General features: G+C 43.0%; 1 protein-coding gene across 2 annotated transcripts in view; it reads left to right on the top strand.

Moving 5' to 3' along the window:
• Positions 1-14,264, top strand: part of LOC120849612 (glutamate synthase [NADH]) — a 187,408-nt gene that overhangs the window by 56,781 nt on the left and 116,363 nt on the right. For both annotated transcript variants that reach the window (XM_042292012.1, XM_040221857.3), the window contains exon 2: positions 13,964-14,154. In XM_042292012.1, the coding sequence (XP_042147946.1) occupies positions 14,038-14,154 (117 nt within the window). In that variant the 5' untranslated portion in view covers positions 13,964-14,037. The remainder of the gene's footprint in view (positions 1-13,963; positions 14,155-14,264) is intronic.

Here is a 14,264-nt window from a genome sequence, read left to right as displayed (position 1 = left end):
GTTTATCGAACAGGTCGACCAGTTCCAGCGTTTCTCCACTCAATTCCGAAATCCGTCCGGCAGAAGGTATTCTGCGTCCGAAAGGGCTCGCGGACCGTTAACGCGCCGAGGGACCTCTTTTATGGAGTTTAGCGAAATTCAGGGATCATGCTCCCGAAAGCGGAGTGTTAACAGCTTTTCATGCATCCGTTCATTTTTTTTTTTTTTTTAAGTAAAGTTTACGTTACACGTGGAAATTAAACAATGAATAAGGTTTCAATCTATATTCTTCGTCCCTTGGCTCTGAAGAGGTATAGAGCCTCTGTTTGCTAGCGAGGCTCGACCTGCCTTGTCACAATTATTTGACTATGTGCGTTCATATAATTGCTACTACGGTTGGTAATAATATATATGCTCCTGCTTTACATTTCTGGTAGCGTAGCCGAACCTGACTTGCGTAAGAAATGACATTGATAAAATAATGTCAACCCACGCACCTCCGCAACCTCCCAGAACACGCAGGCATGTGGGTAATAACGTTGTAAATGAGGTTTGTTTCGTTGAGTTGGGTCGGACTGCTCATAATGTTATGAAACCGTCCGCTGCTCTTTTTTGCCTGCGTTTTCGGTTGCCTTTGCACGGTTCTGGCTAAAACATAAGTGTCAGCATATTCCAACTGAAATGCCTTGGAAGTGTGCGGCCACCCGCTCGATCAAAGCTCAAAAACAAGCGCTCGCGCCCATGCATTTTTCGGTACTGCATGCAAGTATATACACCGTTCATGCGCGAGCTGACAGTGCGTCAAACCTACATGGCACTAGACCGCAGCTTTGAGGCGTTGCGCTCACGCTTGAAAGACCCTTTTCAAAAGGGAGCTTTGGTAGATGGGTTCCTTACCTTCGGATCTCCTAGCGCAGGTGGACGCTGCAACTGAGCATGCGCACCGATAGCTTTGTCTGCAGAATCCCGGGGATCATTTCTGGTCGCCGTTAGCTAGCGGGATGGCGTGTGTGGTTGCAGCTTTCGCTGTCTTGTCAGCTTACAGGTCAACGGCGTGCACCTACACCCTTTCGCCTAAATACAATATTTTCTTTTTACGAGGACTGCCACAATACGGGCGTATGAGAAATGAAAAAATAGTGTTGCGGAACATTTTTAGAACCTCTGTTTCTATTGTCTTTTCGATAACTGTACGGGAAAAGTAACGTGAAAGCGATTTGTAACGTAACGAGTAATACTTTTTTTAGCGAAAGTAATTGGTAACGGTAGTCCATTACATTTGGGGCTCGGTAATAGGGAGTTTTCGTAGATCGTTTCTGCTGTCCCGCAACGCTCTCCGCAACGAGCTACGCTAGCCGGAACTGTACAGTCAAGGCCATCGGCGCGCCGGCGCAGTAGCGGCTGCTTCGTTGCGGAAGGCTTAGCGGAGTGGGAAACGCGGTCTACGAAAACTCCCTAATTTGTAATTGTAATCCGATACATTTTTCAGGCAACGGGCACCGCAGCAACTAAATGTTTACAGCGGGGCGCAGAGCACGTTTTTCTATAAACCGAGTCAGGTCCACTTTGATCCCGGCAAATTGCGAATTACGACTTGCGCGTCCGAGGAAGTGCCTAGAGGCTTCGGCACAAGAACGAACGCTGTCAATCGGGTATTCGCAACTCTCACAGCCTTTGGGGCCGCTCTCTATCAAAATGGCCGTCATCTGGATGATCGTCGTATAGAACAGTTGCACGAGGTTCGGTTGGCGACGCGTAAGTAATTATAATTTTGTGAAATACGGGCGATAAGAGAGCCTCGCTTCATACTTCCACGTCGGGAAGTGGTAAGCAATCCCCTTTATTTTTGAAGCCGATCGTCCACGACCTAGAGAGCACGATTCTTACAGTTCGGTACCACCATCGCTAACAGTTGCGAATAAATTCTAGCAAGTTGGCCCTGGTGTCTTATTTTCGATTTCGGTTCTCAGAGAAATAAACAAACAAACGGCGACCGCTTGTTGGCGCTAACAGTGTCGTGTTGTAAATGATAGAATAGCAAGCGAGACAGTGAGATATTGAGAATTTCAAAGTACATTAAAAAATAAAAAGTGAAAAACAGCTGGAACGGTGTGGGTAGCTGGCACAAACGAGGCAGAACTGTTAATTAGTATACGTTCTTTTGTTTTCTGGCTTTATCGCTAAAAATTAGCCGAGCTTATGAACAGGGAATTACAAGAAACCTTATGAGGAAATTAATTTTGTACCTTTGCAATAGCACTGGGATCGCGGTTTATTGACCAACGTGGAATAGGTATATGCGGGACGCAAGTAGACGACTTGCTCTCTGCATAGATTCAAGTGGGGACTTAGAATATACGTTGAATAAGGTGACTTACGCCTAGGAACTAAAACCCCTACGAACTAAACCCCTAAAACCCCTCCGGGGCCTACGAACTAAAACGAAGGTATCCTGCATCGGCGACCGACTGGCACGCGGCACTGTTGTCTTTGTTCGGTCTATTTCGGGTCTTTACGCGCCTGTTTCGGTCGTGCTCTATTGTTTTTCGAGTGAAAAATCCTCTATGTATAAAAAATGGTTTGGTGCAATAAACGCACATGACCAAATAAGATCACAAAAGAACATATAAGAGTGTTTGAGAAGTTATAAGTCATATAAGATTATATAAGGAGTTATACGAGACTTGTTGTCGGTTTCTTATAACTTCTTATATACTCTTGTGTATGGTTCTTTTATGTTCTTATTTGATCATATGCCTTTATTGGACTAAAATATTTCTTATACAAATAAGATTATTCACTACGGTCATGGTTTGTCCACGACGCGTCAAGGTCGTCTGCCTTTTTTTTATTCCCACGCAGGGCACAATGACCAGGTACTGTGCAGAGTCTCACTATCCTGCAAGACCATTTAAAAGCCTATCTAAAAAAAAAAAAAAAAAAAGTAACATGTTTTAATTTTACGGGTAAAGTTTGGAGCGCACAATGGGAAGCGTTGTTTTGCATGCGCGCTCTGCTGGGTGTTCATTGATCATCTTTTGGAGACAGGCTTGCTTACAGGCATCTTATTTCTGTGTGTTCTCGCCTCGGTGTCGCATACGACACTACAGTACGCCCGCTTCCAAAGCGGTCGCTTGTCGGCGCTGCCACAGCCACGTGGGCGATGCCTCCTCTTCCTCTCCGAAATTCCGCCGAGGCTGAAGTGCGACGACGCATCGGCAGCGTCGGTCTTGTTGGCACGGAGCGCCGGTCTTTTTTCGTGCCGCCCGCTCAGCTCCCCATTTGCACTCCACGCTGCTTCGCCACGCGTCTCTAGACCGTGTCGTGTTCGCACTCAATCAAATTATTCACGGAAATCCAGTCTCGATTATTTTCATTACTTGCTCTTCTCTACTGTTCTCTGGTCCATTTTTTTTTATCTTTACAAACTTTTCGTGCCCAGCTGTTAGGTGCTTGTTAGGAAATCATTTATTTATTATTATTATTTTTATTATTATTATTTACTTATTATTATTTACTTATTCTCTGCAGCGCCGGAGCATTACAGCAGAGGAGTGGGTTACATGATTCACATATATCATTATAAATTGGAAAGTCACATAACAGCACACATCAGCAATTTCCAACAACATCAATAAACATGATTCACACCAGCACACAATAGCAATATTACGAAAAAACCAATGATGTACTTAACACAGAAACTTGCATTGCATTAATAAGGCTAATAAAAGAGTAACTGTTAGCTGATACAATATCAGACGGCAGTTAATTCCATTCCGATATAGTTCTCTATAATAGTAATAATAATTATTTTAATCACACTTCAACAAAAAAACACACACACAAGCAAAAGGGAAATTACAGTAATCAATCAATCAAGGAATCGATCAATCAATCAATGTTTATTAGAGTGTCCGAAAATATCTATTGGTCCTTGTGTTGGCACACCTAAGTAAAAAAATAATAATTTCATTTTTAGTTTTTACTTAAAAAAAGAAATTAGGAAGCCTTGACGTAGCTCGACGAGGTCCCGACGCCCGACATATTTTGTTAGAAAAACGGCATTATAGGTATAAAAAAGAAACGCGAAAACACAAACACGAGCACCACTGCTCACATTACTACACTGCTGAAATATACCTCAATTATAAAAGAAATTTCCCCATTTTTACTTGATTCTACGTTCTTGAGGTATTACACGAAAAACTAGATTTTGCGTAATACCTATTAGTTGGCATTCGTTAACTGATGCTGTAATAATATTATATTAGTCAACATAGCTAGCAATGACTTCCGGTTTTGCATTATAACTACGAATTGTGCACGACCCACCGACGCCGATGGAAATGTGATTGAAGCAATTCTGAAACACAAGAATATAATTTTCGGGAAACTGTTCAGATCAAAAAGGTATTTATTTTAGGACGTACTCATCAAATAAGCACGCATCCTATCAATCTAAAAAAAAAGAAATAACGGCACCCAAGCAGTAGAAAAAAGTTAAAATACTGGGGAGACTAAGGTGGATATTTGCGAACGGGGTTCAGTTTGCGACACCATTTATTTCACACCTGCAGAACTCGGCTCCAGAAAATCTCAGAAGAAGGTCGGTAGAGAGCGACAGAATGTGTAACAGTGGCTAGAAAAATATGAACACGTCGACAAGCCTGGAAGTTCGGTTAATTCTAGGGTAATAAGGAAAGTACTCCGGTAATTTTTTGAGGGCTTACTCATTCGACCTCTCACAGTATAACTGCCGCTTATCTCGATGCATTTCTGTATAAAAGCAATGTGCAAGGGTTAGTCAGGTGTAAACATTGAATAATTTTGTTTCCTCGAAATTTAGTGAACGAACGTGGTACGTATCTCTATTATTCTTCAACGTAATCTCCATTCTGCGCAGTGCAGGTGTTCCAGCGCTCAACAAATGCGTAAATTCACGTTAAAAAAAAAGGTCCGGTCGCGTGCCAAGTCCTTTTATGCAACTCCTGTTGCACCCTGCTCATCGAAAGATAAATGTTCTTCCCTTGCCTCCTCTAGTGGGCCACAATGTGGTAATCACTCGGAGCGAAAACCGCGACTGACGTTCACAAATGTGGGTATTGCTTCAACCGTCACCCGGCAATTTTCCATTACGATACCTTCAACTGCAGCAATGGGATCTGGTGCCACCACTTGGCGTGTCTGCACCCCATCGAGGAAAGTCTGTCACAAAACTCACGCCATTCTGCAACTTCCTGGTCCATTCGTACACCTGCTGGAGTGATAGGCGAGCGTCAGCGTACAGCAACTTCATTTGACGATTCATTTCAAATGTTTTCACTCCCTATACCTAAAGAACGCGTGACGAAGCTCTGCTCTTCCTTGGCGCATGACTCAAGTGGGACCGCCATCTTTATGCTTGTATTATGACGTCATGACGGATGTCTGCGCTGTGCAGCACGGTGCCGGTGGACACTGTCTAAATTATCGGTAAGAAGGCTGCGAACGTTTCAGACAGTAGCACAAGATTTCGAAATGTCGTTGCAATTTTAAGGTCTTCATTTCGCTCATCCTCGCTATTTTATTACACTTACGAGAGCCACATTTCGCCGGTCATTCGTTCTCGACCAAGACGATCCTGTTCATTGGGAACTCGACAGGTAATCTGGTCCAAAATCCTCTCGTGAGCTGGCACCAACTCCTTTCTTTACTTTCGCAAGCTGTAAGGACAGAGATGAAGTCGTCAGGGAGGTTAGAACAGCTCGATAACCGACGAGAAACGATTTTTGCTTCTATTGCAAATATGAGTACGTCGTCTGAAGAAATGCGTCCACACCAAAAGAAGTTATGTAAAAAACAAAACAAAAAATCTTATAGTCTGGTATTGAATGAAACGAATAACCAGATTAGTTGTGTATCTAAAAAAAAAAAAAAGGGGGGGGGGGGGGGGGGTAGGGAAAGCTCGAATACGAAACCTACAAAATTGAGTTCAAGGCGAAAGAAAATATAAACGTGAACCTATTGCCCAACTGGGTGGAACTCGTTCCCGGAAAAACCCGGTCTCAAGAATGCGAGTTCTGGCTTCGACAGACGTCGCAACGTTCCGACTGGAGGTTATTTTTAAGGGCCTCAATTACCTCTCTACCGTAGCGCTCGCGCCGTCCTCCGACGATGCTTGTCTCGTCCCTTTAAAAGGACACTGGCAGGGTACTTAGGCTCGCCAAGGTTTTTATTTGTACATGACATAGGAGAGCCCAACTACCCAGAACACAATTTATGGCTCGAAATTTGTTTTCTTTCCGTCCGAAAACAGCCGATCGAGAACCGGCCGTTTTGAGTCCCGCTCACTCTCTTCTTTGTGGTCACGTGCCGTTTTCTCTGGTTTAGACACAACCACCGAAGATAATCAAACTCGTGGGTCATGGAAGGCACACACTCAAGACTAAAGATAGACTGAAAATGTGACATCAATTTATTGTGGCTTCTATCAAGTTGCAAATACATTGATTGAAAAAAAGGTTGCACGGTCACGTGACTTTTTGTAACTTTCTCCTCTTTTATATTCCTTCTCCTTCCCCAGTCCAGTTTCGGTTTCGAGCAGTTGCGTTTTCTAACTTTATTAAAAACATATACGTGACGCTGTAGCAAAATATCAATTAAAATAAAAAATCGCCTGTCAAAAAAAAAAATTTTTTTTTTTTTTTTTTTTTTTTTTTGAGGGCGCAACGTTTGGGACGTTTGACATGGAACAACCCTTTTGCGCTAAGCAACGCAAAAAAAAAAAAAAATCTTTTAAACAACACAAAACATGGCAGGCGATTTATTATGGTGCTAGAAGACATCCCAATTAATATTTTGCTTATATTGTCCGTAGAAGAAAATTTTTTGATGACGTGAGCGCGGTTTTAACTTTTAGAAACAGCGTGAAACTAGTTATCACTCAATAATTGATGAAAAATCAGATTTTTTTTATGAAACACCCAACAATATTTTTTTTTTTCAATTTGCACGGCTTTTGACTTCAAATGTGGTTGGGCTTGTGCAGTTAGTTTTGTTTACATTAAATATTTTTTTAAAAAACACAATTTTTTTAATTTTTTGCATTTTTGTTATTTTATTAAAAAAATATCTAATTGCTCCCGGCACCTAATACAATTTTTTTGCCGGCTGCCCTATAGGTATATCATCTATAAGAAATGTTTAAAACCGCTCAACTAAATATCTCGCAGTAAAACAAAATCCTGAAGTTCCAAAAAAGTGCGTTTTGACGCATAAACAGCCGTCTTTTTCACCCTGAGGTAGTCTAAGTAAAAATACAAAATATTATGGATTTGGAAGAACAATCGAATGTCTTTTGATTTTGAAAGTTTAACAAAGTAATTTTTGTTTAAAGCGAGAAAACAATTTTTGAAGTTGAACTCTCGCATCACCACCCGGCGTCGCTTCATAACACCTCCTCGCCGCACAGCACGCCACCTGCGACGGTAGCTGACACGATTAGGTCCAAAGAAAGAACGGAGTTTTCTGCCGCTTCCCCTCGTCCGTCTTTCCGGCTGCAACGGAAGAAACGGCGGGTGTCGTGCAATAATCGGAGGTGCCGCGAATCCAATTGCAGGCCCGTTGTGCCCTTTGTACCCGAGGGCGGCTCCTCATGTGCACACTCCGAAACGCGATGCCTAATCGATGGGCGGCATCAGTTGACGTGGGCTTCTCCTAAAAGGGAAATGCGATAATATCGCCGCGAAATATAGCCGTCACGCATACTGCGGTGAAAAGCGGAACTATTCAGCGACACAAGAATTTGCTGTTTCAAAGCCGATTTAGACACAAACGAGTGTGAGCCTCCAACGGCGCGCATTCGTTAACACCACATCGCCTCGTCGTTTGAGATTGCCCGTTCACGGGGCTCTTGTGTTGCTGTTTATATCTGTCCTGACGTTGACAAGAGAGAGTGATTGCGATGGTGTACATAAGAAACAGCCATAGCTTACTAGTGGATGCTCTGACCCGGCAGCGCTAAGCATCTGCTGATATCAAGACAGTCGAAGACCGCAGGAAGACACCGCCGCGCAAAACAGTCGAAATAGTAAAAGCCATAAAGCAGCAAGAGTGGAAAAAAGGCTCTTCCCATCAAGATGTACCCGACAACTCGAGGTCCTGCTTTCTACCTGCGTGCGCGCACCGTGACACCGTCGCACGCTTTGCCGGGCTCTACGGTGGCGTGCTGTGCAAAGAAGAGGCGTAAGAAACGACGCCAGGCTGCGGCGCGATAGCTCAACTTCAAAATATTGCAAGAGCCGTCAATTCTGCCCTCAAGGCAGAATTGACGGCTCTTGAAACGGCAAAACGCCATTTTGCACAAATTTATTTTTCTCTATTTTTTTTTTTTTTTTTGTAAGATATTTAGTTGTACGGCATGAAACCTTTGTTGTGTACAGTATACCTACAGGGTTGTTAATAAGAATTTTTACAGTCGCTTGCAGCAAAGACGTAGTTTGTAACAAAACAAAAAAAAAAAAAGCTAAAATGCTCATGCATTTCTTTTTTTTTTTTTTAATTGCTTCGAGCATATCAACTTTCATGATCCTTATTACATAGCAATCCAAATACCGTATGGTTTTTAGGCAGAAATATTCCGGTGTTCCGTAAAAGAAAAAAAGAAAAAATACTTCTTATCAATTATTAAATGACTCCTAGTTTCACTCCCTTTTTACGAGTTCAAACCGCCATCACCCCATGAAATTTGTTTTGTTCAAAAATAGTTTTAGAGAGGCACTGCTAACATTACGGTGAAGCGCCATTAATTTTATTTTAGGAACCTTTGACATGGCATGGAGAAGTCCACATCAGCTGATGCCGCCCGTCGATTAGGCATAGCGTTTCGGAGTGTGAGGAGCCGCCCTCGGGTACGAAGGGCACAACGGGCCTGCTATATGGCTACGGACTCGCGGTGCACCTCCGATTATTGCACGACACCCGCCGTTCCTTCCCTTGCAGCCGGAAAGACGGACAAGGGAAAGCGGCAGAAAACTCCGTTCTTTCTTTGGACCTCATCGTGTCATCTATCGTCGCAGGTGGCGTGCTGTGCGGCGAAGAGGCGTTAAGAAGCGACGCCGGGTAGTGGTGCGAGAGTTCAACTTCAAAAATTGTTTTCTCGCTTTAAACAAAAATTACTCTGATTAAACTTTCAGAATCAAAAGACAATCGATTTTTCTTCCAAACCCATCATATGTTGTATTTTTACTTGGACCACCTCAGGGTGAAATAAACGGCTGTTTATGCGTCAAAACGCACTTTTTGCAACTTCAGGATTTTTTTTTTTTTTACTTTAAGATATTTTATTGAGCGGTTTTAAACATTTTTTTTATAGATTATATACCTACAGGGGGCAGCCGGTAAAAAGTAGTTATAATTCCCGGGAGTAAATACATATTTGTTTAATAAAATAACAAAAACGTTAAAATATAAAGAAAAGGTGTTTTTTTAATATTTAGTCTAAACAAAACTGGACAAGCCCAACCGCATTGTTAGTCGAAATTCGTGCAAATTTAATAAAAATAGTTTGTTGATGTTTCATGAAAAAGCAGATTTTTCATTAATTATTGAATGATGCCTAGTTTCACGCTGTTTAAAAAAAAAGAATTAAAACCGCGCTCACGCCATCAAAATTTTTTTCGTCAAAATATTTCACGGCATCACTGCAAACATTGCGGCAAAAGGCCATGATTTTTTTTTTTTTTTAATTGGAGTTGGTCGAGCGCAACGTCTGGCACCTTTGACCATCGAATGAAGCCAAATACAAAATGTTCCCACAAAAAAGAAAATTGTCTTGAAAAATAAGTTTCACATTTCCGAATGCTCAGTATCTGCGCAAAACGTATCACTAGTGGTGCGGACCAGATGCCAAGGCTTCAGAGCTTGCAGTTTTTTTATCTTAAAAACTAGACACGAATTTCGAAAATTTTCAATGGGAAAATGGCGGCCGACGAAGCCCACGAATGCGTGGAGGTGAATGGTGTAGGCTAGCGGGAAAAGGTTCCATTTTTTCATCAAAAAGCTCAAAAAATCAGTTGTATTCTTTTTTTTTTGGCGGGGCACGTTGTTTAACAGTTGGGCAAAACAAGCCCTCAGCCTGTGACGTGCACTCGTCGTTCAGGAACGCGATCGTTGCGGAAACGTCCCGTCTTCGCCACGCGGACCCGCACGTCTAAGGAATGGAGTAGACTCAGTAAATGAAAGATCGTGTTACTGTTGATTTTTCTTTTGTTATTCGGTTGGTGGGGTGGGGGATTGATGGAATTGGCCAATTTGCATATGGAGCGAAGTTTGAAGCTGCGTGTTTTAGTAGATCGATATATCCCAGCTCAATTCAGCACTTCATGGTTGTGTCAATCGTTCTAATCGCACCATGTATTCTGGTGAACCGAGAAAAAGACCACGGATGTCCATTATTGGGCGTAGGTGAGCGTGGGTGAGAAATGTGGCTAAAGCTGGGTGACATTCCTCACCCACCACCACATTTACAATGGAGTTATGAAACAATTCATGCGCCGTAAAACGGGGGCGAAAGGAGACAGACACACAGAAAACGCCTATTGTTTTAAGAACGTTTTTAAACCGTGGTTAAAAGCGCTACAAAGACGAGCACAAGAGGGAAGAGTAACACTGGAGCTACTCACGACTGTATTTGAATAAAAAGAAGATAGAAGAACATTCTCGAGTGCAGTTTGTTGAAACCGGTGGTCGTACATCAAGTTTTGCTCCAGTGCTTTCTGGGGTGCCTCAGAGAAGTGTTTTGGGTCCGCTGTTATTTCTAATCTTTATAAATGACCTCCACAATGTAATTAACGTGCCAATACGATTGTTCGCAGATGACTGCGTGATATGTAATGAAATAAGAACACCCGATGATCAGGCCGAATTAAATAGAAATCTACAAAATATTAACAAATGGTGTCAAGATTGGCAAATGGTTTTAAATCCAGGAAAATCAGTCTTTATGAGAGTTACCAGGAAAAAACAATTTCTGAGGTACGACTACTGTATCAACGAGCATGAACTCGCAAGGGTAACTGAGCACAAGTACTTAGGCTTAACATTCACTTCAGATTTACGTTGGAATGCTTATATAGACATAGTGTCTACAAAAGCCAATAGATCGCTATGGTACCTAAGAAGAAACTTGTCGTATGCCTCACCGGAAGTGAAAAACCTCGCCTATAAAACCCTTGTCAGGCCAGTCATAGAGTACGCCAAAATAGCATGGGATCCACATACTGTCATTAATGTATTTAAATTAGAAAAAGTTCAGCGCTTAGCTGCTAGGTTCATTTATAACAAATACCGGCGCGATCATTCTCCTACTGAGCTCTGTCAAATGGCTAACCTTCCAACCCTCGAGTCTAGGACGCATTTTGAGAGATTAAAATGTATTTTCTTAGTTATTAATGAATATGTAAAGATAAACAAAGATAATTATTTCCAAGTTCTTAAAGACGAAAAATCAAGGCACCGGCATAGTCTATACATAAGAGAATATTCTGTGAAAAACGATTCCATTAAATTTAGTTTTTTCCCAAGAGCCGTCAGGGAATGGAATAAACTGTCGAATGAAACGGTGACATCATCATCCATTACGACCTTCCTTCACTGCATTGAAAACGTTTTGATATGTGCGAGTAACTGAATGAGTATCGTGTGTATCGTCTTGATTACGTGCCAGCACGGGAAGTTATCTATGAAGTGTCGGCATTTTTTATGAGACCAAGCGAAATGCGAGAACTGTGTGTATTTACATCTTGTATCTTTTTGCTTTTTATCGTTTGTACCTTCCACTCCTGTAATGGCCCTGTGATAGGGCTAACAGTATAAATAAATAAATAAATAAATAAATACTTATGTATGTCGGTCTTCTCTTTTGTGTTCGTCTTTTTGGCGCTTTTAAAGAGGCACTGACACCTCAAGGGTCGTATTTTTTTTTTTCGTTGTCTAAAACGATGCAGGCTGTAGCCATAGACCCGAAAAAAAAAAGAAAAAAAAAGAGGAAACGCATCGCGAAAAAAAGTTTTTCACGCGCGCGCGCGCCTTTTTATTATTGGCGCCCTCCTCTGCCGCTCCTCGCTTCTTTTGATTCGTGACGTCAAAAATCGTGAAATTTAAAAGCTTTATAGGCGACATTTCTATAACGTTTACTAACGGCAATTGTAAAACATGTTTTTTAACGCAATTGCGAACGCACTACGGCCCTTTTTTTTTTTTTTTTTTTTTTTGAAATACCAAAAATCGGAGTCCGTTGAGGTGCCGCCTCCTGGATTTGTATCCTCCCTCGGAAAACAGGCGGCACTGCTCAAAACCGTTTTTTTTTTTTTTTTCGGTCCACCGGCGCTCGCTCCTTTCCTCCTCGCTTTAGGTCGCGATGGCAACAGCACGGAGTCGTGAACGAAAGTGGACTCTCACGACTCCGCAATATAATTTGACGTCAACGCACCGGCGCGGATCGCGCGGGAACATCGAATTCGGCATTTGGAAATTGTTTTTTTTTACTTCACAAATACTGAATTTCCAAGTTTCGAATTTTGAGGGTGATGTCTTAGAATCGTTTTCACTCGTTTCGGATGAAAAAATGATTTTGATGTGTCAGTGCCCCTTTAACCATGGTTCAAAACGTCATCACCAACTATACCCAACAACCAGTACTTTCACATGTTTTAAGAATCATGTATACCAACTAGCCCATTTTTCCATTTTAATGAAGAAAGATGGCAAGTCTCTGGAAGGCCGTCGTCATAATTTAAGAGCCTCTCTAGTCTAAAGATAGCGAGCGCAGGTATTCACGCCTCGCGCAATTTTAAGGTGCCTTCAATTACGCTGCCAAATTATCAAAGATAAAGAAACGAAGATTTCATCGGGACATCACTTTGAGAAGCTCAGATTTTGATACACAGATTTTCGTTTCGTCACGAAACCTCTGACGTAACAGGATACCAGAGCCACTAATCGTGACGTCACGCCCTTTTCGTTTTCCTTCCTGCAACATCGAGCCTCAGAAGCTTATTCCTGTCAAGAGGTGTGAAAGAGGCAATGTTTAGATGTTAAAGGGATGCTGAACCGAAAATCGAATTTCAGGAAACAACGCAGAATCGATAGGCGGGACGCTATAAATCCCAAGACGTCACTCATAAAGCGGTATCTCTAATGGATCATCGTATTTTTGTAAAAGAAGAGCGCGGTCGCACAAGGCCGAAAAGACGCGTGACCTCGCGATTCTCATTTCCTCCACTTTTCGCTTTGACTCCGCGAGGGCGCGGAGAGGGAAGGGGGAGCGAGGCCATTTCTCCTTCTGCTCAACTCTTCTGCGATAAGATGACGTCAACATTCCCCCTCATTCATTTTCCAGAAATACGGCCATCCGCTCGAGATATGGCTGTAGGAGTGATGTTTCGTGGTTAATGGAGCCCCGTTGAACACTTCTGCAAGCTTATCTTGTGAAATTCGAATTTCGGTTCAGCCTCTCTTTAAGGAGGGCGGAGAGGGGAGTGCCCTAAGAAGACGGCATCCTGATCCCGTTACGCCACGGCTTGTTTATCGAGGGAGTTGCAATACGGGACAAGCGTTTTATATGCTTTATTCCTCAAATCGTGAGCTGAAATTTCGTGAACGCTTCCACGAGGAGGTCCTGGTGCCTGCCACTAGGTTTTTATGCGAAACTAACTACTTCCCTTTTAGGCTGGACAGGCCCTTTTAACTCATTTGGTCGTCGGAATCAGGCGATGCCATGGTGACGCCTCTCATGACAAAGCAAGATTCGCGAGTTGGTAAAACCTTGCACTGTGTCTTTAAGTTCAATACGGGGCAGAGTCGGTCTGAACTTACCCTCTCTTCTCAAGAGAAACGGAAGAAAAATACACGCGAATATTCTTTTGCTTCAGTTTGAAGCGGTTCACAGAAAACACGGGACGTCGCATGATAAGTTTTCCCGCCTTTTCTGCATTGTTGCCAGGCTCTGACTCGGTTGTGGCCGTCGTCGGCGGAACCAGCAGCGGAGGCGGAGCCCGGGGAGCGGCGGCTGCCGGCATGGCGGCCTGTTCGTGCGGTCTTCCCCCGGCCAGAGGCCTGTACAGCCCCGAGCAGGAGAGGGAGGCCTGCGGGGTGGGCTTCATCGTCAGCATCGAGGGGACGCCCTCGCACAAGGTAGGCGTCTCTGAATTAACAGCTTCCCCTTCAGTGTTGCAATGCGCGTCTTAAACACATCGTCCTCACTGTTTCACCGCAGTGCTGCGGCGTTTGCGGCAGAGCACCCT

Source organism: Ixodes scapularis, unplaced genomic scaffold, assembly GCF_016920785.2.
Source record: "Ixodes scapularis isolate PalLabHiFi unplaced genomic scaffold, ASM1692078v2 PGA_scaffold2__306_contigs__length_199485367, whole genome shotgun sequence".
NCBI classification, from domain to species: domain Eukaryota; kingdom Metazoa; phylum Arthropoda; class Arachnida; order Ixodida; family Ixodidae; genus Ixodes; species Ixodes scapularis.
The sequence above is the reverse complement of the archived record's forward strand: the minus strand, read 5'-3'. Positions and strand labels throughout refer to the sequence as shown.